This window comes from Salvelinus alpinus, chromosome 31, assembly GCF_045679555.1.
Source record: "Salvelinus alpinus chromosome 31, SLU_Salpinus.1, whole genome shotgun sequence".
NCBI lineage: Eukaryota > Metazoa > Chordata > Actinopteri > Salmoniformes > Salmonidae > Salvelinus > Salvelinus alpinus.
The window spans coordinates 39,090,751-39,112,475 of record NC_092116.1 but is presented as its reverse complement, the minus strand read 5'-3'; the positions used below and the strand labels follow the sequence as shown (position 1 = coordinate 39,112,475).

Genomic DNA, 21,725 nt, shown 5'->3' with positions numbered 1-21,725 from the left:
TTCTTACTAGACTCTATCATTAATATGCAGAAAAGATCCAGATCAGTAAAGTGGAGACCAACCCTCAAACACAACACCAGCTGTACTGACCTTGGTCTGACTAGAAGTTAATCTGTGCTTTTTGCCATAAAGTCCCTAACAGATAAAGTGCTCAGAGCATATTTTTCATTTAGAAAGACACTGTATAAATGTAACCCACCAACTAGATTTTTGATTATAATATTTGTCTACACTCAAATGTCCTATTTTTTTTATTTAAACCTTTTTTAGCTAGGCAAGTCAGTTAAGAACAAATTCTATTTACAATGATGGCCTAGAAACAGAGGGTTAACTGCCTTGTTCAGGGGCAGAACGACAGATTTTTACCTTGTCAGCTCGGGGATTTGAACTAGAACTTTTCGAAGGAGATGGCGTAGCGGAGCAGCAACATTTAGTTTATTTACTATTTAAAATATACATCATTGGATGAAAGCCCCAATTTGGGACATTCCCATAGCACTCCAAATTCTGGACTGTGATCCAGAATATTATCATCACAAGGCTTTCTTATACAACTGGCCCAACCCAGAGAGACCCTTCAGATCAACTGGCCCAACCCAGAGAGAGACCCTTCAGATCAACTGGCCCAACCCAGAGAGAGACCCGTCAGATCAACTGGCCCAACAGAGAGAGACCCTTCAGATCAACTGGCCCAACCCAGAGAGAGACCCTTCAGATCAACTGGCCCAACCCAGAGAGAGACCCTTCAGATCAACTGGCCCAACAGAGAGAGACCCTTCAGATCAACTGGCCCAACCCAGAGAGAGAGCCTTCAGATCAACTGGCCCAACAGAGAGAGACCCTTCAGATCAACTGGCCCAACAGAGAGAGACCCTTCAGATCAACTGGCCCAACCCAGAGAGAGACCCTTCAGATCAACTGGCCCAACAGAGAGAGACCCTTCAGATCAACTGGCCCAACCCAGAGAGAGACCCTTCAGATCAACTGGCCCAACCCAGAGAGACCCTTCAGATCAACTGGCCCAACCCAGAGAGAGACCCTTCAGATCAACTGGCCCAACCCAGAGAGACCCTTCAGATCAACTGGCCCAACCCAGAGAGAGACCCTTCAGATCAACTGGCCCAACCCAGAGAGAGACCCTTCAGATCAACTGGCCCAACCCAGAGAGAGACCCTTCAGATCAACTGGCCCAACCCAGAGAGAGACCCTTTAGATCAACTGGCCCAACCCAGAGAGACCCTTCAGATCAACTGGCCCAACCCAGAGAGAGACCCTTCAGATCAACTGGCCCAACCCAGAGAGAGACCCTTCAGATCAACTGGCCCAACCCAGAGAGACCCTTCAGATCAACTGGCCCAACCCAGAGAGAGACCCTTCAGATCAACTGGCCCAACCCAGAGAGAGACCCTTCAGATCAACTGGCCCAACCCGAGAGAGACCCTTCAGATCAACTGGCCCAACCCAGAGAGAGACCCTTCAGATCAACTGGCCCAACCCAGAGAGAGACCCTTCAGATCAACTGGCCCAACCCAGAGAGAGACCCTTCAGATCAACTGGCCCAACCCAGAGAGACCCTTCAGATCAACTGGCCCAACCCATAGAGACCCTTCAGATCAACTGGCCCAACCCAGAGAGAGACCCTTCAGATCAACTGGCCCAACAGAGAGAGACCCTTCAGATCAACTGGCCCAACCCAGAGAGACCCTTCAGATCAACTGGCCCAACAGAGAGAGACCCTTCAGATCAACTGGCCCAACCCAGAGAGACCCTTCAGATCAACTGGCCCAACCCAGAGAGAGACCCTTCAGATCAACTGGCCCAACCCAGAGAGAGACCCTTCAGATCAACTGGCCCAACCCAGAGAGAGACCCTTCAGATCAACTGGCCCAACCCAGAGAGACCCTTCAGATCAACTGGCCCAACCCAGAGAGAGACCCTTCAGATCAACTGGCCCAACCCAGAGAGAGACCCTTCAGATCAACTGGCCCAACCCAGAGAGAGACCCTTCAGATCAACTGGCCCAACCCAGAGAGAGACCCTTCAGATCAACTGGCCCAACCCAGAGAGACCCTTCAGATCAACTGGCCCAACCCAGAGAGACCCTTCAGATCAACTGGCCCAACCCAGAGAGAGACCCTTCAGATCAACTGGCCCAACCCAGAGAGAGACCCTTCAGATCAACTGGCCCAACCCAGAGAGACCCTTCAGATCAACTGGCCCAACCCAGAGAGACCCTTCAGATCAACTGGCCCAACCCAGAGAGACCCTTCAGATCAACTGGCCCAACCCAGAGAGACCCTTCAGATCAACTGGCCCAACCCAGAGAGAGACCCTTCAGATCAACTGGCCCAACCCAGAGAGAGACCCTTCAGATCAACTGGCCCAACCCAGAGAGACCCTTCAGATCAACTGGCCCAACCCAGAGAGAGACCCTTCAGATCAACTGGCCCAACCCAGAGAGACCCTTCAGATCAACTGGCCCAACCCAGAGAGAGACCCTTCAGAACAACTGGCCCAACCCAGAGAGAGACCCTTCAGATCAACTGGCCCAACCCAGAGAGACCCTTCAGATCAACTGGCCCAACCCAGAGAGAGACCCTTCAGAACAACTGGCCCAACCCAGAGAGAGACCCTTCAGAACAACTGGCCCAACCCTGAGAGACCCTGTAGATCAGGGGTGTCAAAGTCAAATGGACGGAGGGCCAAATAAAAAATTTAGCTACAAGCCGAGGGCCGGACTGTTCGAATGTTCATTGAAAAATTTTTAAATGACGCATATAGTCTAGTGAACCTAATTGAACCTACTGAAAACCTAACAAATATATTCCAATATGATCAGATAAATAAAGCAATATTTTCTTATGGCTCTGTCAGTAATCTTTAATTTTCAACAGACACAAAAGACAAATTTCCTTTATATAAAAATCCCCATAACATGAACATTAAATGAAAGAAACCGGTATTCAAGGCACCATCAGTAGCCTATATTTTCTATTTTAGCAAAAGTGGGCTAAATTTACTTCAAAGAAAAAAACAATAATAGCAATTTTCTATCATCCACTCAACTGAAATATTTTTAAAATATAATTGGATTGAAATACAATAAAATAAAGTGCAAAAATCTATTAATCAAAAACAACACTTTGTTTAAGGAGAAGTAACATGCAGTGAAAACAAATATTAAACTTTAACTTTTAAACTTGAACTGAGTAAAAACTCTAAATATGTGATTGCACAGTAATGTTCACTTGTTTGAGGTTGAGGGTGATACTTGGTGGTGTCCCATCTTTTCCACAAGTTCATCAATGTTCGGGGTAAGGCTCTGAGCTGAGGAAATCCTCAGAATTGAGTGGAGGTGTTCAGCAGTAAGTCGACTTCTGTGTGATGTTTTGTTCAGGTTCATCAAAGAAAACAGTTGTTCACACAGGTATGTGCTGCCAAACATAGACAACGTTTGAGCAGCCTGGATGCGCAGCTGGGCCATTGTGTCGGGGAGGAAACGGGCGGACTCCGCAGCACCCACTGCCGCATATTTTGCCCTCAGTGCATCATTGCATTGGAGGTCAATCAACTCCATTTGGAGGTTTGGTGGTGAGCTTTCCACGTCAACAGCAAATGGGTTACCGAGCAGTTCCAACCTGCTTTTTTGTGCTTCAAAGTCAGCAAATCGGCGTCGAAAGTCAGCGGCAAGCATACCTATTTTATCAGCCAACTGTGCGCTCGGGAACGCACTGGTAGAGAGCTTCTCTTTCATGGTCTGGCAGCTGGGAAAGTGGCTCAAATTTTCTTTCCGCATCTGCGTCTCCCACAGAGTCAGTTTGGTTTTAAATGCCTTCACTGTACTGTACATATCAGAGATGACATGATCCCGACCCTGCAGCTGCAAGTTCATTGCATTCAGATGACTCGTAATGTCACACAGAAAAGCCATTTCACACAGAAACATTTCGTCTCGGAGTTGTGTTGTGTCTTTCCCTTTGCTGTCCAAGAACAGACAAATCTCCTCACGAAGCTCGAAACATCTTTGAAGCACCTTTCCCTGGCTTAGCCATCGCACCTCTGTGTGATAAGGCAAATCACCATGCTCCGTTTCTAACTCCGTCAGAAATGCCTTGAACTGGCGGTGATTCAAACCTTTGGCTCTGATAAAGTTAACTGTGCGCGTGATGATGCTCATTACATGCTCCATTTTCAAGGCTTTACCGCACAACGCTTCCTGGTGTATGATACAATGATAAGCTGTCAGCTCACCTGTCGCGTTTTCCTCTTGCATCTTTTCCCGTATCTTCGCCACCAGTCCGCTCCTGTGTCCACACATCGCAGGTGCTCCGTCGGTTGTCAAACCCACGAGTTTTTCCCAAGGCAGCTCCATCTCATTTACACATCTTGACACCTCTTCATACAAATCATGCCCCGTAGTTGTGCCATGCATAGGACGTAAAGCCAAAAACTCCTCTGTCACGCTTAGGCTGGAGTCCACTCCGCGGATGAAAATTGACAACTGGGCAATGTCAGAAATGTCGGTGCTCTCATCCACAGCCAAGGAATATGCAATGAAATCTTTTCCCTTTTTCACAAGCTGCTCTTTTAGATTGATGGACAACTGGTCTACTCTCTCGGCAATGGTATTTCTGCTCAGACTCACATTTAAAAAGAGTTGCCTTTTTTCTGGGCAAACTTCGTCACAAACTTTAATCATGCAGTTTTTGATGAAATCCCCCTCCGTAAATGGCCGGGCTGATTTAGCGATCTCTTCTGCCAAAATAAAACTGGCCTTGACAGCAGCCTGGCCTTGTGATTTGGCTTTTTTGAACAGAGCCTGTCGAGATTTGAGGCCTCGTTTTAATTCCTCTGCCTTTTGTAGCCTTTGTTCCATGTCCATATTCTTGTTTTTGTCCGCGTGTTTCGTTTCATAATGTCGTCTCAGATTATACTCTTTCAGTACCGCCACACTTTCTCCACACAGAAGACACACAGGTTTTCCAGCTACCTCCGTGAACATATACTCCGACTCCCACCTTGTTTGAAACCCCCGGTTCTCAGTGTCCACCTTCCGTTTTGCCATTTTTGATGGGTATCTGAAAGTTAATTTTACTGTGATGCTGACGACTGCTGTGCCAATAAATATTGAAATGAAGCAGCCTACTGCTCGGTGCGTCACCGTTGCATTGTGGGAAATGTAGTATTGGTGCGTGTAAAAGATCTGCGGGCTGCCGGCTTGCTGCGGTCTGCGGGCCGGTTCTAATAATAAATCAAGATCATCCCAGGGGCCGTAAAAAACCTTCTCGCGGGCCGGATGTGGCCCGCGGGCCTTGACTCTGACATATGTGCTTTAGATCAACTGGCCCAACCCAGAGAGAGACCCTTTAGATCAACTGGCCCAACCCAGAGAGACCCTTCAGATCAACTGGCCCAACCCAGAGAGAGACCCTTCAGATCAACTGGCCCAAACCAGAGAGAGACCCTTCAGATCAACTGGCCCAACCCAGAGAGACCCTTCAGATCAACTGGCCCAACCCAGAGAGACCCTTCAGATCAACTGGCCCAACCCAGAGAGAGACCCTTCAGATCAACTGGCCCAACCCAGAGAGAGACCCTTCAGATCAACTGGCCCAACCCAGAGAAAGACCCTTCAGATCAACTGGCCCAACCCAGAGAGAGACCCTTCAGATCAACTGGCCCAACCCAGAGAGACCCTTCAGATCAACTGGCCCAACCCAGAGAGAGACCCTTCAGATCAACTGGCCCAACCCAGAGAGAGACCCTTCAGATCAACTGGCCCAACCCAGAGAGAGACCCTTCAGATCAACTGGCCCAACCCAGAGAGAGACCCTTCAGATCAACTGGCCCAACCCAGAGAGAGACCCTTCAGATCAACTGGCCCAACCCAGAGAGACCCTTCAGATCAACTGGCCCAACCCAGAGAGACCCTTCAGATCAACTGGCCCAACCCAGAGAGAGACCCTTCAGATCAACTGGCCCAACCCAGAGAGAGACCCTTCAGAGCAACTGGCCCAACCCAGAGAGAGACCCTTCAGATCAACTGGCCCAACCCAGAGAGAGACCCTTCAGATCAACTGGCCCAACAGAGAGAGACCCTTCAGATCAACTGGCCCAACCCAGAGAGAGACCCTTCAGATCAACTGGCCCAACCCAGAGAGAGACCCTTCAGATCAACTGGCCCAACCCAGAGAGACCCTTCAGATCAACTGGCCCAACCCAGAGAGAGACCCTTCAGATCAACTGGCCCAACCCAGAGAGAGACCCTTCAGATCAACTGGCCCAACAGAGAGACCCTTCAGATCAACTGGCCCAACCCAGAGAGAGACCCTTCCAGATCAACTGGCCCAACAGAGAGAGACCCTTGGGATCTCAACTGGCCCAACCCAGAGAGAGAGACCCTTCAGATCAACTGGCCCAACCCAGAGAGAGACCCTTCAGATCAACTGGCCCAACCCAGAGAGACCCTTCAGATCAACTGGCCCAACAGAGAGAGAGACCCTTCAGATCAACTGGCCCAACCCAGAGAGACCCTTCAGATCAACTGGCCCAACCCAGAGAGACCCTTCAGATCAACTGGCCCAACCCAGAGAGAGACCCTTCAGATCCGTATCTGTTGCTTTTATACATGTCTTACTACTCGAAAGTCGTCTAAATTCTCGCTCAAAAAACTCCTGTGGCTTATTTTTAAAATTGGCATGTTTTGTTTCAAAATGTCTGCGTAAGAGTGAAGGTTTCATTGAGTTGTGAGATATAATTTTTGCACGTATAACACACTGTGGCTGAGGAAAGGCACTACTCCCAATATCAGTGAATCCCAACTCAGTGTAGTTCTCATCATATTAGCGCCTCTTCGATGGTCCAACGTCCCTGTCTGTTGTTCGGTGCTTTCCCAGGTAAGGGGGCAGTAGCTCTTCGGCTGCATCAGATTCACAACTGTCAGTGTCCATGCTAGCTGGGCTAACAACAAATGTAGAATTTACTGATGCTAGCATTGGATGTGCTCGTGGAAGCAGAACAACTTGTGTCGTCGACAGGTGCAGGTGTAGTACTGCTGGTAGCAGTGACCATAACCTGGTAGCAGCAGTAATACCAGTAGAGCTGTTATGTGTCTCTATGGACACGGGCCTTACTTTTTTAACCATTTATCCATTTAGAGCAACTGGCTCAAAAGCACCAGATAAATTCAATAATTAAACCACAAACAACTCAATACTTACAAATATAATTCTCTAACCAAAATACATGCACTAATTATTGGCTAAATGAGATTCAGTTTAAACACAAACTTCAGTGTTACTAAATCCTAAATAGAGATATCCAATTAGCATGACACCTTGTCCAAATCAAAGAACTCAAACAAAGGAAGACTTTAACAATGTACAGATTCAGTGACCATAGCCTGGCCAGAGAGACAGACCAATGTACAGACTCAGTGACCATAGCCTGGCCAGAGAGACAGACCAATGAACAGACCCAGTATCCATAGGGACAGACCAATGTACAGACTCAGTGACCATAGAGACAGACCAATGTACAGACTCAGTGACCATAGCCTGGCCAGAGAGACAGGCCAATGTACAGACTCAGTGACCATAGAGACAGACCAATGTACAGACTCAGTGACCATAGAGACAGACCAACGTACAGACTCAGTGACCATAGAGACAGACCAATGTACAGACTCAGTGACCATAGAGACAGACTAATGTACAGACTCAGTGACCATAGAGACAGACTAATGTACAGACTCAGTGACCATAGAGACAGACTAATGTACAGACTCAGTGACCATAACCTGGTCATAGAGACAGACCAATGTACAGACTCAGTGACCATAGAGACAGACCAACGTACAGACTCAGTGACCATAGAGACAGACCAATGAACAGACTCAGTGACCATAGAGACTGACTAATGTACAGACTCAGTGACCATAACCTGGTCATAGAGACAGACCAATGTACAGACTCAGTGACCATAGAGACAGACCAATGTACAGACTCAGTGACCATAGCCTGGCTATAGAGACAGACCAATGAACAGACTCAGTGACCATAACCTGGTCATAGAGACAGACCAACGTACAGACTCAGTGACCATAGAGACAGACCAATGTACAGACTCAGTGACCATAACCTGGTCATAGAGACAGACCAATGTACAGACTCAGTGTACAGACTCAGTGACCATAGAGAGAGACCAATGTACAGACTCAGTGACCATAACCTGGTCATAGAGACAGACCAATATACAGACTCAGTGACCATAGAGACAGACCAATGTACAGACTCAGTGACCATAGAGACAGAGCAACGTACAGACTCAGTGATCATAGAGACAGACCAATGTAAAGACTCAGTGACCAAAACCTGGTCATAGAGACAGACCAATGTACAGACTCAGTGACCATATCCTGGTCATAGAGACAGAGCAATGTATAGACTCAGTGACCATAGAGACAGACCAATGTACAGACTCAGTGACCATAGAGACAGACCAATGTACAGACTCAGTGACCATAAGGACAAACCAATGAACAGACTCAGTGACCATAACCTGGTCATAGAGAAAAACCAATGAACACACTCAGTGACCATAGAGACAGACCAATGTACAGACTCAGTGACCATAAAGACAGACCAATGAACAGACTCAGTGACCATAACCTGGCAATAGAGACAGACCAATGTACAGACTCAGTGACCATAGAGACAGACCAATGTACTGACTCAGTGACAATAAAGACAGACCAATGTACAGACTCAGTGACCATAAAGACAGACCAATGAACAGACTCAGTGACCATAACCTGGTCATAGAGACAGACCAATGTACAGACTCAGTGACCATAGAGACAGACCAACGTACAGACTCAGTGACCATAGAGACAGACCAATGTACTGACTCAGTGACAATAAAGACAGACCAATGTACAGACTCAGTGACCATAAAGACAGACCAATGAACAGACTCAGTGACCATAACCTGGTCATAGAGACAGACCAATATACCGACTCAGTAACCATAAAGACAGACCAATGAACATACCCAGTGACCATAGAGACAGACCAATGAACAGACTCAGTGACCATAGAGACAGAGCAACGTACAGACTCAGTGACCATAGCCTGGCCATACACTCATAGAAAGCTGCTATCTAAGGGTTCTTTGAATGTCCCCATAAGAAAACTCTTTGAATATGTCTGACATTTTATAACAGAGACAGTAGATCTAGCTGGTCTGTCATAATATAATAGAGACAGTAGATCTACCTGGTCTGTCATAATATAATAGAGACGGTAGATCTAGCTGGTCTGTCATAATATAATAGAGACAGTAGATCTAGCTGGTCTGTCATAATATAATAGAGACAGTAGATCTAGCTGGTCTGTCATAATATAATAGAGACAGTAGATCTAGCTGGTCTGTCATAATATAATAGAGACAGTAGATCTAGCTGGTCTGTCATAATATAATAGAGACAGTAGATCTAGCTGGTCTGTCATAATATAATAGAGACAGTAGATCTAGCTGGTCTGTCATAATATAATAGAGACAGTAGATCTAGCTGGTCTGTCATAATATAATAGAGACAGTAGATCTAGCTGGTCTGTCATAATATAATAGAGACGGTAGATCTAGCTGGTCTGTCATAGTATAATAGAGACAGTAGATCTAGCTGGTCTGTCATAATATAATAGAGACAGTAGATCTAGCTGGTCTGTCATAATATAATAGAGACGGTAGATCTAGCTGGTCTGTCATAATATAATAGAGACAGTAGATCTAGCTGGTCTGTCATAATATAATAGAGACAGTAGATCTAGCTGGTCTGCCATAATGTAATAGAGACATTAGATCTAGCTGGTCTGTCATAATATAATAGAGACAGTAGATCTAGCTGGTCTGTCATAATATAATAGAGACGGTAGATCTAGCTGGTCTGTCATAATATAATAGAGACAGTAGATCTAGCTGGTCTGTCATAATATAATAGAGACAGTAGATCTAGCTGGTCTGCCATAATATAATAGAGACAGTAGATCTAGCTGGTCTGTCATAATATAATAGAGACAGTAGATCTAGCTGGTCTGTCATAATATAATAGAGACAGTAGATCTAGCTGGTCTGTCATAATATAATAGAGACGGTAGATCTAGCTGGTCTGTCATAATATAATAGAGACAGTAGATCTAGCTGGTCTGTCATAATATAATAGAGACAGTAGATCTAGCTGGTCTGCCATAATATAATAGAGACATTAGATCTAGCTGGTCTGTCATAATATAATAGAGACAGTAGATCTAGCTGGTCTGTCATAATATAATGGAGACAGTAGATCTAGCTGGTCTGTCATAATATAATAGAGACAGTAGATCTAGCTGGTCTGTCATAATATAATAGAGACGGTAGATCTAGCTGGTCTGTCATAATATAATAGAGACAGTAGATCTAGCTGGTCTGTCATAATATAATAGAGACAGTAGATCTAGCTGGTCTGTCATAATATAATAGAGACAGTAGATCTAGCTCCAGATGATGTCCTGGTCTGTCGTAATATAACAGAGACGGTAGATCTAGCTGGTCTGTCATAATATAATAGAGACAGTAGATCTAGCTGGTCTGTCATAATATAATAGAGACAGTAGATCTAGCTGGTCTGTCATAATATAATAGAGACGGTAGATCTAGCTGGTCTGTCATAATATAATAGAGACAGTAGATCTAGCTGGTCTGTCATAATATAATAGAGACAGTAGATCTAGCTGGTCTGTCATAATATAATAGAGACGGTAGATCTAGCTGGTCTGTCATAATATAATAGAGACAGTAGATCTAGCTGGTCTGTCATAATATAATAGAGACAGTAGATCTAGCTGGTCTGTCATAATATAATAGAGACAGTAGATCTAGCTGGTCTGTCATAATATAATAGAGACAGTAGATCTAGCTGGTCTGTCATAATATAATAGAGACAGTAGATCTAGCTGATCTGTCATAATATAATAGAGACAGTAGATCTAGCTGGTCTGTCATAATATAATAGAGACATTAGATCTAGCTGGTCTGTCATAATATAATAGAGACAGTATATCTAGCTGGTCTGTCATAATATAATAGAGACAGTAGATCTAGCTGGTCTGTCATAATATAATAGTGACAATAGATCTAGCTGGTCTGTCATAATATAATAGAGGCAGTAGATCTAGCTGGTCTGTCATAATATAACAGAGACAGTATATCTAGCTGGTCTGTCATAATATAATAGAGACAGTAGATCTAGCTGGTCTGTCATAATATAATAGAGACATTAGATCTAGCTGGTCTGTCATAATATAATAGAGACATTAGATCTAGCTGGTCTGTCATAATATAATAGAGACATTAGATCTAGCTGGTCTGTCATAATATAATAGAGACATTAGATCTAGCTGGTCTGTCATCATATAATAGAGACATTAGATCTAGCTGGTCTGTCATAATATAATAGAGACATTAGATCTAGCTGGTCTGTCATAATATAATAGAGACAGTAGATCTAGCTGGTCTGTCATAATGTAATAGAGACATTAGATCTAGCTGGTCTGTCATAATATAATAGACAGTAGATCTAGCTGGTCTGTCATAATATAATAGAGACATTAGATCTAGCTGGTCTGTCATAATATAATAGAGACATTAGATCTAGCTGGTCTGTCATGATATAATAGAGACATTAGATCTAGCTGGTCTGTCATAATATAATAGAGACATTAGATCTAGCTGGTCTGTCATAATATAATAGAGACATTAGATCTAGCTGGTCTGTCATAATATAATAGAGACATTAGATCTAGCTGGTCTGTCATAATATAATAGAGACATTAGATCTAGGTGGTCTGTCATAATATAATAGAGACATTAGATCTAGCTGGTCTGTCATAATATAATAGAGACAGTAGATCTAGCTGGTCTGTCATAATATAATAGAGACAATAGATCTAGCTGGTCTGTCATAATATAATAGAGACAGTAGATCTAGCTGGTCTGTCATAATATAATAGAGACAGTAGATCTAGCTGGTCTGCCATAATATAATAGAGACAGTAGATCTAGCTGGTCTGTCATAATATAATAGAGACAGTAGATCTAGCTGGTCTGTCATAATATAATAGAGACAGTAGATCTAGCTGGTCTGTCATAACATAATAGAGACAGTAGATGTAGCTGGTCTGTCATAACATAATAGAGACAGTAGATCTAGCTGGTCTGTCATAATATAATAGAGACCGTACATCTGTCTCCAGATTATATCCTAGTCTTTCATAATAGAGACAATATATCTAATTCTAGATTATATCCAGAGACAATCACTACCCTATTGTTTTACTCCCACAGGGTTATAGTTATCTAGTTAGTTATATAGTTAGTTATATACTGTAGTTATAGTTATATAGTTAGTAATATAGTTAGTTATCTAGTTAGTTATATAGTTAGTTATATACTGTAGTTATAGTTATATAGTTAGTAATATAGTTAGTTATATAGTTAGTTATATAGTTATAGTTATTGTCAATATGTAGCTGTATGAGTCTGTATCTCACATCACAGAGTAACACGTTCTACCCTGTGATGTGTTGTAGCTGTATGAGTCTGTATCTCACATCACAGAGTAACACGTTCTACCCTGTGATGTGTTGTAGCTGTATGAGTCTGTATCTCACATCACAGAGTAACACGTTCTACCCTGTGATGTGTTGTAGCTGTATGAGTCTGTATCTCACATCACAGAGTAACACTTTCTACCCTGTGATGTGTTGTAGCTGTATGAGTCTTTATCTCACATCACAGAGTAACACTTTCTACCCTGTAATGTGTTGTAGCTGTATGAGTCTTTATCTCACATCACAGAGTAACACTTTCTACCCTGTAATGTGTTGTAGCTGTATGAGTCTGTATCTCACATCACAGAGTAACATGTTCTACCCTGTGATGTGTTGTAGCTGTATGAGGTGAGAGCAGCTAGAACAGGTGGAGATCCATTATGGAACCTTCTTTACTAAGAGAATAAGGACTGGAGACTGACGTGATGTCACAACCAATGAAGAGACAGGAAGACATGTTACTATTATAGATACTATTATAGAACAGGTGATGAATATAGAGACATGTTACTATTATAGAACAGGTGATGAATATAGAGAAATGTTACTATTATAGAACAGGTGATGAATATAGAGAAATGTTAATATTATAGAACAGGTGATGAATATAGAGAAATGTTACTATTATAGAACAGGTGATGAATATAGAGAAATGTTACTATTATAGAACAGGTGATGAATATAGAGAAATGTTACTATTATAGAACAGGTGATGAATATAGAGAAATGTTACTATTATAGAACAGGTGATGAATATAGAGAAATGTTACTATTATAGAACAGGTGATGAATATAGAGAAATGTTACTATTATAGAACAGGTGATGAATATAGAGAAATGTTACTATTATAGAACAGGTGATGAATATAGAGAAATGTTACTATTATAGAACAGGTGATGAATATAGAGAAATGTTACTATTATAGAACAGGTGATGAATATAGAGAGATGTTACTATTATAGAACAGGTGATGAATATAGAGAAATGTTACTATTATAGAACAGGTGATGAATATAGAGAGATGTTACTATTATAGAACAGGTGATGAATATAGAGAAATGTTACTATTATAGAACAGGTGATGAATATAGAGAGATGTTACTATTATAGAACAGGTGATGAATATAGAGAAATGTTACTATTATAGAACAGGTGATGAATATAGAGAGATGTTACTATTATAGAACAGGTGATGAATATAGAGAGATGTTACTATTATAGAACAGGTGATGAATATAGAGAAATGTTACTATTATAGAACAGGTGATGAATATAGAGAAATGTTACTATTATAGAACAGGTGATGAATATAGAGAGATGTTACTATTATAGAACAGGTGATGAATATAGAGAGATGTTACTATTATAGAACAGGTGATGAATATAGAGAAATGTTACTATTATAGAACAGGTGATGAATATAGAGAAATGTTAATATTATAGAACAGGTGATGAATATAGAGAGATGTTACTATTATAGAACAGGTGATGAATATAGAGAAATGTTACTATTATAGAACAGGTGAGGAATATAGAGAAATGTTACTATTATAGAACAGGTGATGAATATAGAGAAATGTTACAATTATAGAACAGGTGATGAATATAGAGAAATGTTACTATTATAGAACAGGTGATGAATATAGATACATTTTACTATTATAGAACAGGTGATGAATATAGAGAAATGTACTCACCTCCACCTTGTCCGAGGCTACAGTATACCAGTGTACTCAACAGCACTGAAACACACAGAGAGAACTATCACTATGGTACATCATGGAAACACTGAAACACACAGAGAGAACTATCACTATGGTACATGATGTAAACACTTGTTGGCCTTCCACATCTGGGTGGAAAGTTTGTCTCAGCTACAAACTAATATGACCCCACTATGGAAAGAGGAGACTCTCAGATACAAACTAATATGACACCACTATGGAAAGGGGAGGCTCTCAGGTACAAACTAATATGACCCCACTATGGAAAGAGGAGACTCAGCTTCAAACTAATATGACCCCACTATGGAAAGAGGGGACTCTCAGCTACAAACTAATATGACCCCACTATGGAAAGAGGAGACTCAGCTTCAAACTAATATGACCCCACTATGGAAAGAGGAGACTCAGCTACAAACTAATATGACCCCACTATGGAAAGAGGAGACTCAGCTACAAACTAATATGACCCCACTATGGAAAGAGGAGACTCAGCTTCAAACTAATATGACCCCACTATGGAAAGAGGAGACTCAGCTACAAACTAATATGACCCCACTATGCAAAGTAGATGTCCTAACCAATTTGCCAAAACTATAGTTTGTTGACAAGAAATGTGTGGAGTGGTTGAAAAACGCGTTTTAATGACTCCAACCTAAGTGTATGTAAACTTCCGACTTCAACTGTAGATATTAAACCATACTGATTATAGCTCAACCTTCCCGCTGTATTAAACCATACAGAATATAGCTCAACCTTCCCGCTGTATTAAACCATACAGATTATAGCTCAACCTTCCCGCTGTATTAAACCATACAGATTATAGCTCAACCTTCCCGCTGTATTAAACCATACAGATTATAGCTCAACCTTCCCGCTGTATTAAACCATACAGATTATAGCTCATCCTTCCCGCTGTATTAAACCATACAGATTATAGCTCAACCTTCCTGCTGTATTAAACCATACAGATTATAGCTCATCCTTCCCGCTGTATTAAACCATACCGAATATAGCTCAACCTTCCCGCTGTATTAAACCATACAGATTATAGCTCAACCTTCCCGCTGTATTAAACCATACAGATTATAGCTCAACCTTCCCGCTGTATTAAACCATACAGATTATAGCTCAACCTTCCCGCTGTATTAAACCATACTGATTATAGCTCAACCTTCCCGCTGTATTAAACCATACAGATTATAGCTCAACCTTCCCGCTGTATTAAACCATACAGATTATGGCTCAACCTTCCCGCTGTATTAAACCATACAGATTATAGCTCAACCTTCCCGCTGTATTAAACCATACAGATTATAGCTCAACCTTCCCGCTGTATTAAACCATACAGATTATAGCTCAACCTTCCCGCTGTATTAAACCATACAGATTATAGCTCAACCTTCCCGTTGTATTAAACCATACAGATTATAGCTCAACCTTCCCGCTGTATTAAACCATACAGATTATAGCTCAACCTTCCCGCTGTATTAAACCATACAGATTATAGCTCAACCTTCCCGCTGTATTAAACCATACTGATTATAGCTCTACCTTCCCGCTGTATTAAACCATACAGATTATAGCTCAACCTTCCCGCTGTATTAAACCATACAGATTATAGCTCAACCTTCCCGCTGTATTAAACCATACTGATTATAGCTCAACCTTCCCGCTGTATTAAACCATACAGATTATAGCTCAACCTTCCCGCTGTATTAAACCATACAGATTATAACTCAACCTTCCCGCTGTATTAAACCATACAGATTATAGCTCAACCTTCCCGCTGTATTAAACCATACAGATTATAGCTCAACCTTCCCGCTGTATTAAACCATACAGATTATAGATCAACCTTCCCGCTGTATTAAACCATACAGATTATAGCTCAACCTTCCCGCTGTATTAAACCGTACAGATTATAACATTGATGTGTTCCATCTGACCTGCCGAGACACACACACACACACACACACACACACACACACACACACACACACACACACACACACACACACACACACACACACACACACACACACACACACACACACACACAGAGAGAGAGAGTACTTACAGAGCTGCCAGTAGAGTGGTGTGAGTTCCATCATGTCTTGCTGCTGAGTGAGACTGATCTCCAGTTATAGTTACAGTACCCTCCTCCTCCTTCATGTTCTGACCACACACACAAGGCCCTGCTGACGACATGGTGAAACAGAGGAAGAGAGAGTAGATGATCTTGTTTATGCTTCCTCCTCTACCACTGTATACTTCTATAGATCTGAGAGCATTGACTAGGTGATGAAACAGAGAGAGTAGATTATCTTGTCTATACCTCCTCTACCACTGTATATTTCTTCATTGCCATTCCTCCCACCCCTGGACTAGGGTCATATCCGTTAAAGCCAACCATTCCCATGTGCTCAACTGTGTTATTCTGAGAGGATTGACCCCTAACCCCTACTATCAGCCACTACTGTAGATCTGAGAGGATTGACCTCTAACCCCTACTATCAGTCACTACTGTAGATCTGAGAGGATTGACCCCTAACCCCTACTATCAGTCACTACTGTAGATCTGAGAGGATTGACCTCTAACCCCTACTATCAGTCACTACTGTAGATCTGAGAGGATTGACCTCTAACCCCTACTATCAGTCACTACTGTAGATCTGAGAGGGTTGACCTCTAATCCCTACTCCATATGTGTGGTTCCCACCATGAAGCATGGAGGAGGAGGTGTGATGGTGTGGGGGTGCTGTGCTGGTGACACTGTCTGTGATTTATTTCAAATTCAAGGCACACTTAACCAGCATGGCTACCACAGCATTCTGCAGTGATACGCCATCCCATCTGGTTTGCACTTAGTGGGACTATCATTTGTTTTTCAACAGGACAATAACCCAACACAACTCCAGGCTGTGTAAGAGCTATTTAACCAAGAAGGAGAGTGATGGATTGCTGCATCAGATGACCTGGCCTCCACAATCACCCGACCTCAACCCAATTGAGATGGTTAAGAATGAGTTGGACCGCAGAGTGAAAAGCATTATAGGTGAAGCTGGTTGAGAGAATGCCAAGAGCGTGCAAAGCTGTCATCAAGGCAAAATCAAATCAAATCAAATGTTATTTGTCACATGCGCTGAATACAACAGTTGTAGACCTTACCATGAAATGCTTACTGACAAGAACTTAACCAACAATGCAGTTCAAGAAATAGAGCTAAGAAAATATTTACGAAATAAACTAAAATGAAAAAAAATCAAGTAAAAAATCAAAAAGTAACACAAGAAAATTAAATAACAATAACCAGGCTATATACGGGGAGTACCGGTACCAAGTCAATGTGCAGGGGTACAGGTTAGTCGAGGTAATTTGTACATGTAGGTAGGGGTAAAGTGACTATGCACAGTTAATAAACAGCGAGTAGCAGCAGTGTAAAAACAAAGAGGGGGTAAATAGTCTGGGTAGCCATTTGATTAATTGTTCAGCAGTCTTATGGCTTGGGGGTAGAAGCTGTCAAGGAGCCTTTTCTTCCTAGACTTGGTGCTTCAGTACCGCTTCAGATACCACTTGCTGTGCGGTAGCAGAGAGAAAAGTCTATGACTTGGGGGACTGGAGTCTTTAACAATTTTTTGGCCAGTACTCTGACACGCCTAGTATATAGGTCCTGGATGGCAGGAAGCTTGACCCCAGTGATGTACTGGGCGGTACGCACTACCCTCTGTAGCGCCTTATGTTTGGATGCCGAGCAGTTGCAATACCAGTCAGTGATGCAACCGGTCAGGATGCTCTCGATGGTGCAGCTGTAGAACTTTCTGAGGATCTGGGGACCCATGACAAATCTTTTCAGTCTCCTGAGGGGAAAAGGTGTTGTGGTGCCCTCTTCACAACTGTCTTTGTGTGTTAGGACTATGATAGTTTGTTGGTGATGTGGACACCAAGGAACTTGAAGTTCTCAACCTGTTCCACTTCAGCCCCATCGATGTTAATGGGGGCCTGTTCGGCCCTCCTTTTCTCATAGTCCACGATCAGCTCTTTTTTCTTGCTCACATTGAGGGAGAGGTTGTTGTCCTGGCACCACACTGCCAGGTCTCTGACCTCCTCCCTATAGGCTGTCTCATTGTTGTCAGCAAACTTAATGATGGTGTTGGAGTCTTGCTTGGCCACGCAGTCGTGGGTGAACGGGTAGTACAGTAGGGGACTAAACACCCAACCCTGAGGGGCCCCAGTGTTGAGGATCAGCATGGCAGATGTGTTGTTGCCTACCCTTACCACCTGGGGGCGGCCCATCAGGAAGTCCAGGATCCAGTTGCAGAGGGAGGAATATATTCCCAGGATCCTTGGCTTAGTGATGAGCTTTGTGGGCACCATGGTATTGAACGCTGAGCTGTAGTCAATGAACAGCATTCTCACATAGGTGTTCCTTTTTTCCAGGTGGGACAAAAGGGTGGAAACTTTGAAGAAACTCAAATATAAAATGTATTTTGATTTGTTTAACACTTTTTTGGTTACTACATGATTCCATATGTGTTGTTTCATAGTTTTGATGTCTTCACTTTATTCTACAATGTAGAAAATAGTACATATAAAGATAAACCATTGAATGAGTCGGTGTGTCCAAACTTCTGACTGGTACTGTATATATTTTATATATATTTATTGTGTGTGTATATCTATCTATCTACAGTGGCAAGAAAAAGTATGTGAACCCTTTGGAATTACCTGGATTTCAGCATAAATTGGTCTTTTGATCTGATCTTCATTTAAGTCACAACAGTAGACAAACACAGTGTGTTTAACCCTTGTGTTGTCTTAAGGGTAAAACACGACCTGCCACTATGTTTAACAGCAGAGAAAAACCCCTAAATGATGTTTTCCAACGAAAAAGTGAAACATCTCCTTTGTTCATCATTTTTGACTCTGCTGTTATAATATAATTTACACACCACAAAAAACATAAATACACACACACACACACACACAATGAGATATTGAGATTATGTGTGCTACTGATTGAACTCAGCCAGCAACTCCTGAAGAGGAAGATCACCATGCACAGTTAGAAAGAACAAGCCTGAGCTCCCCCCTGCACTCCTCCCAACAAGGGGGAGAGAGGCCTTCTCATCAAAGTTTGTCTTTACCCCCACCACTCTAGTTTCTTACCTCCCAAAGAGGAACAAGAATGTGGTCCTCCTGAGCACACTGCACAAAACAGCTGAGATCAGTGATCATGAAGACAGGAAACCAGCCATCATCCTGGACTACAAACACAACAAAGGAGGCGTGGACAACCTGGACAAGGTGATTGGAACTTACAGCTGCAGGAGGATGACTGCCCTCTGGCCCCTGGTCATCTACCATAATGTCATTGATGTGTCCTCATACAATGCCTGAGTGATATGGAACAAGATCAACCCTACCTGGATGCCTGATAAGCGGAACAAGAGGAGGGTGTTCCTGGATCAGCTGGGAAAGGCCCTTGTAACCCAACCCACTCAAAGAAGGGAGCTCCTCCCCCGCACAGCAGCCTCTGCAGCGCTTCTGAAAGCTGTTTTTTATTTTATTTATTTCACCTTTATTTAACCAGGTAGGCCAGTTGAAAACAAGATCTCATTTACAACTGCGACCTGGTGAAGATAAAGCAAAGCAGTGCGACACAAACAACAACACAGAGTTACACATGGAATAAACAAATGTACAGTCAATTACACAATACAGAAATCTATATACAGTGTGTGCAAATGTAGTAAGGAGGTAAGGCAATAAATAGGCCATAGTGGTGAAGTAATTACAATTTAGCAATTAACATTGGAGTGATAGATGTGCAGATGAGGATGTGCAAGTAGAAATACAGGTATAACTACTGGTGTGTAAAAAAACAGACCCCCCCCCCCAAAAAAACGAATATGGGGATGAGGTAGGTAGTTGGTTGTTGGTGGGTGTTGCTATGGTGACCAGTGAGCTGAGATAAGGGGGCTGTATCTTGTCCTGATCCACCTGAGGCTGCAGCTGGGGCAGGCAAGAGGAGGAGATGCCAATTCTGCCCCCCAAAGATGGACTGTAAAACAAATACTATGTGCTGCACATGTGAGAAATACATCTGCAAAGTCCATGCACACACACTTGCATACTGTCCTACATGTGCTAATTAGAGTTGATTGATTTATGTTCTTCAAGTATTTGTTTTGTATCTGTTATCTTATTTGATTATTATTTATTGTTGTTGTTTATACACCTTGTGGGTGGGGGCAATGGTTCAAAAAATGGGAGAAGACTAGTATATATTGTAGCTGAATTCCTCAGTGTACCGTATATAAGAATATATCACTATGATGCCTAAAATAACTAGACTTATTGTTTCCCTTCAATAAAATGCATCCAAAACTACTTTCTGCACACAGGCTATACTAGTGCTAACTCTTACAAAATAATTGTTTACACCTATGCAGTACCTTTAGCAATAATAATAATAATAATAATGAACCTCTACTTTAGTAAAGGAAACATTTATGACAGGTGTGTTGTAATAAAAACGAGTGGTGTCCACTTCTTAAATTCAGTATTTCTGCATTGTGAAGAGGGTAAACCCAGATATTCACAAAGTTTGTGATGGATGACAGGTTGTTTCTGAAAGGAATTGTATAATATCTCTACATTATAGGAACACCTGTAATTGCAAAAGTACAATGATTGATGTTTTGCTTTAGCTTTGAGATTAAGAATGAATGGTAGACATCGTGCAAGTGCATGAAAAGATCTACAGTTGAATCTATACTTTCAGTTCCTGTTGATACTGTGTTCCAGACTTACTTCTGCTACCACATCATAGGAATAACAGGAAGAAGGATTGGGAAACTAACTGCAAATAACAATAAGCTGAACTCCGCCTAGCAGAGACATCTTTGTCATAGCAACTGTTAATTATGAATTAATGAGCTTATATGGTATTAAAGTTAAGGGACATCACTCTGGGCAGGTGAACCTCAGTAGGGGATAAAAAGGGAAAACACCATCTTGAAAGCTGAGTGTGTTACTTGCAAATTACTGTAAGTGTTTACTCCGGGTTGCAATCCGGCTTGCAATCCTTATTAAACAAACTAACATCTGATCAAAGAAGTTTCCTGTGGTCTCTTGCATGAACTGAGGGCAGAAATCCCTTACATTTCTTCATGCAAAATGATTTGGGGTTTAAATGTCTTAAAAACTTCTTGTCAATAGGGGGGCGCTGTTTTCCCTTTGGAAAAAATTGTGCCCAAATGAAACGGCCTCGTACTCTTTTCTAGATCATACAATATGCATATTATTATTACTATTGGATAGAAAACACTCAGAAGTTTCTAAAACTGTTTG

The 21,725-nt window shown here is 42.3% G+C and overlaps 2 protein-coding genes across 9 annotated transcripts in view; one reads left to right on the top strand and one right to left on the bottom strand.

Annotated features, from left to right (window-relative positions):
* Positions 1-16,623, bottom strand: part of LOC139561637 (low affinity immunoglobulin gamma Fc region receptor II-b-like) — a 286,052-nt gene extending 269,429 nt beyond the window's left edge. For 6 of the 7 annotated variants that reach the window (XM_071378871.1, XM_071378876.1, XM_071378873.1 and 3 more), the window contains exons 1-2: positions 16,450-16,606; positions 14,346-14,390 (exon numbers count right to left, since the gene is read on the bottom strand). In XM_071378871.1, coding sequence (XP_071234972.1) covers positions 14,346-14,390; positions 16,450-16,483 — 79 coding nt within the window. In that variant the 5' untranslated portion in view covers positions 16,484-16,606. Of the gene's footprint in view, positions 1-14,345; positions 14,391-16,449 lie in introns of all 7 variants that reach the window. The other variant, XM_071378872.1, reaches the window with a different exon arrangement.
* Positions 1-21,725, top strand: part of LOC139561635 (butyrophilin subfamily 3 member A2-like) — a 1,433,431-nt gene that overhangs the window by 197,722 nt on the left and 1,213,984 nt on the right. The gene's annotated exons all lie outside the window — the stretch shown is intronic.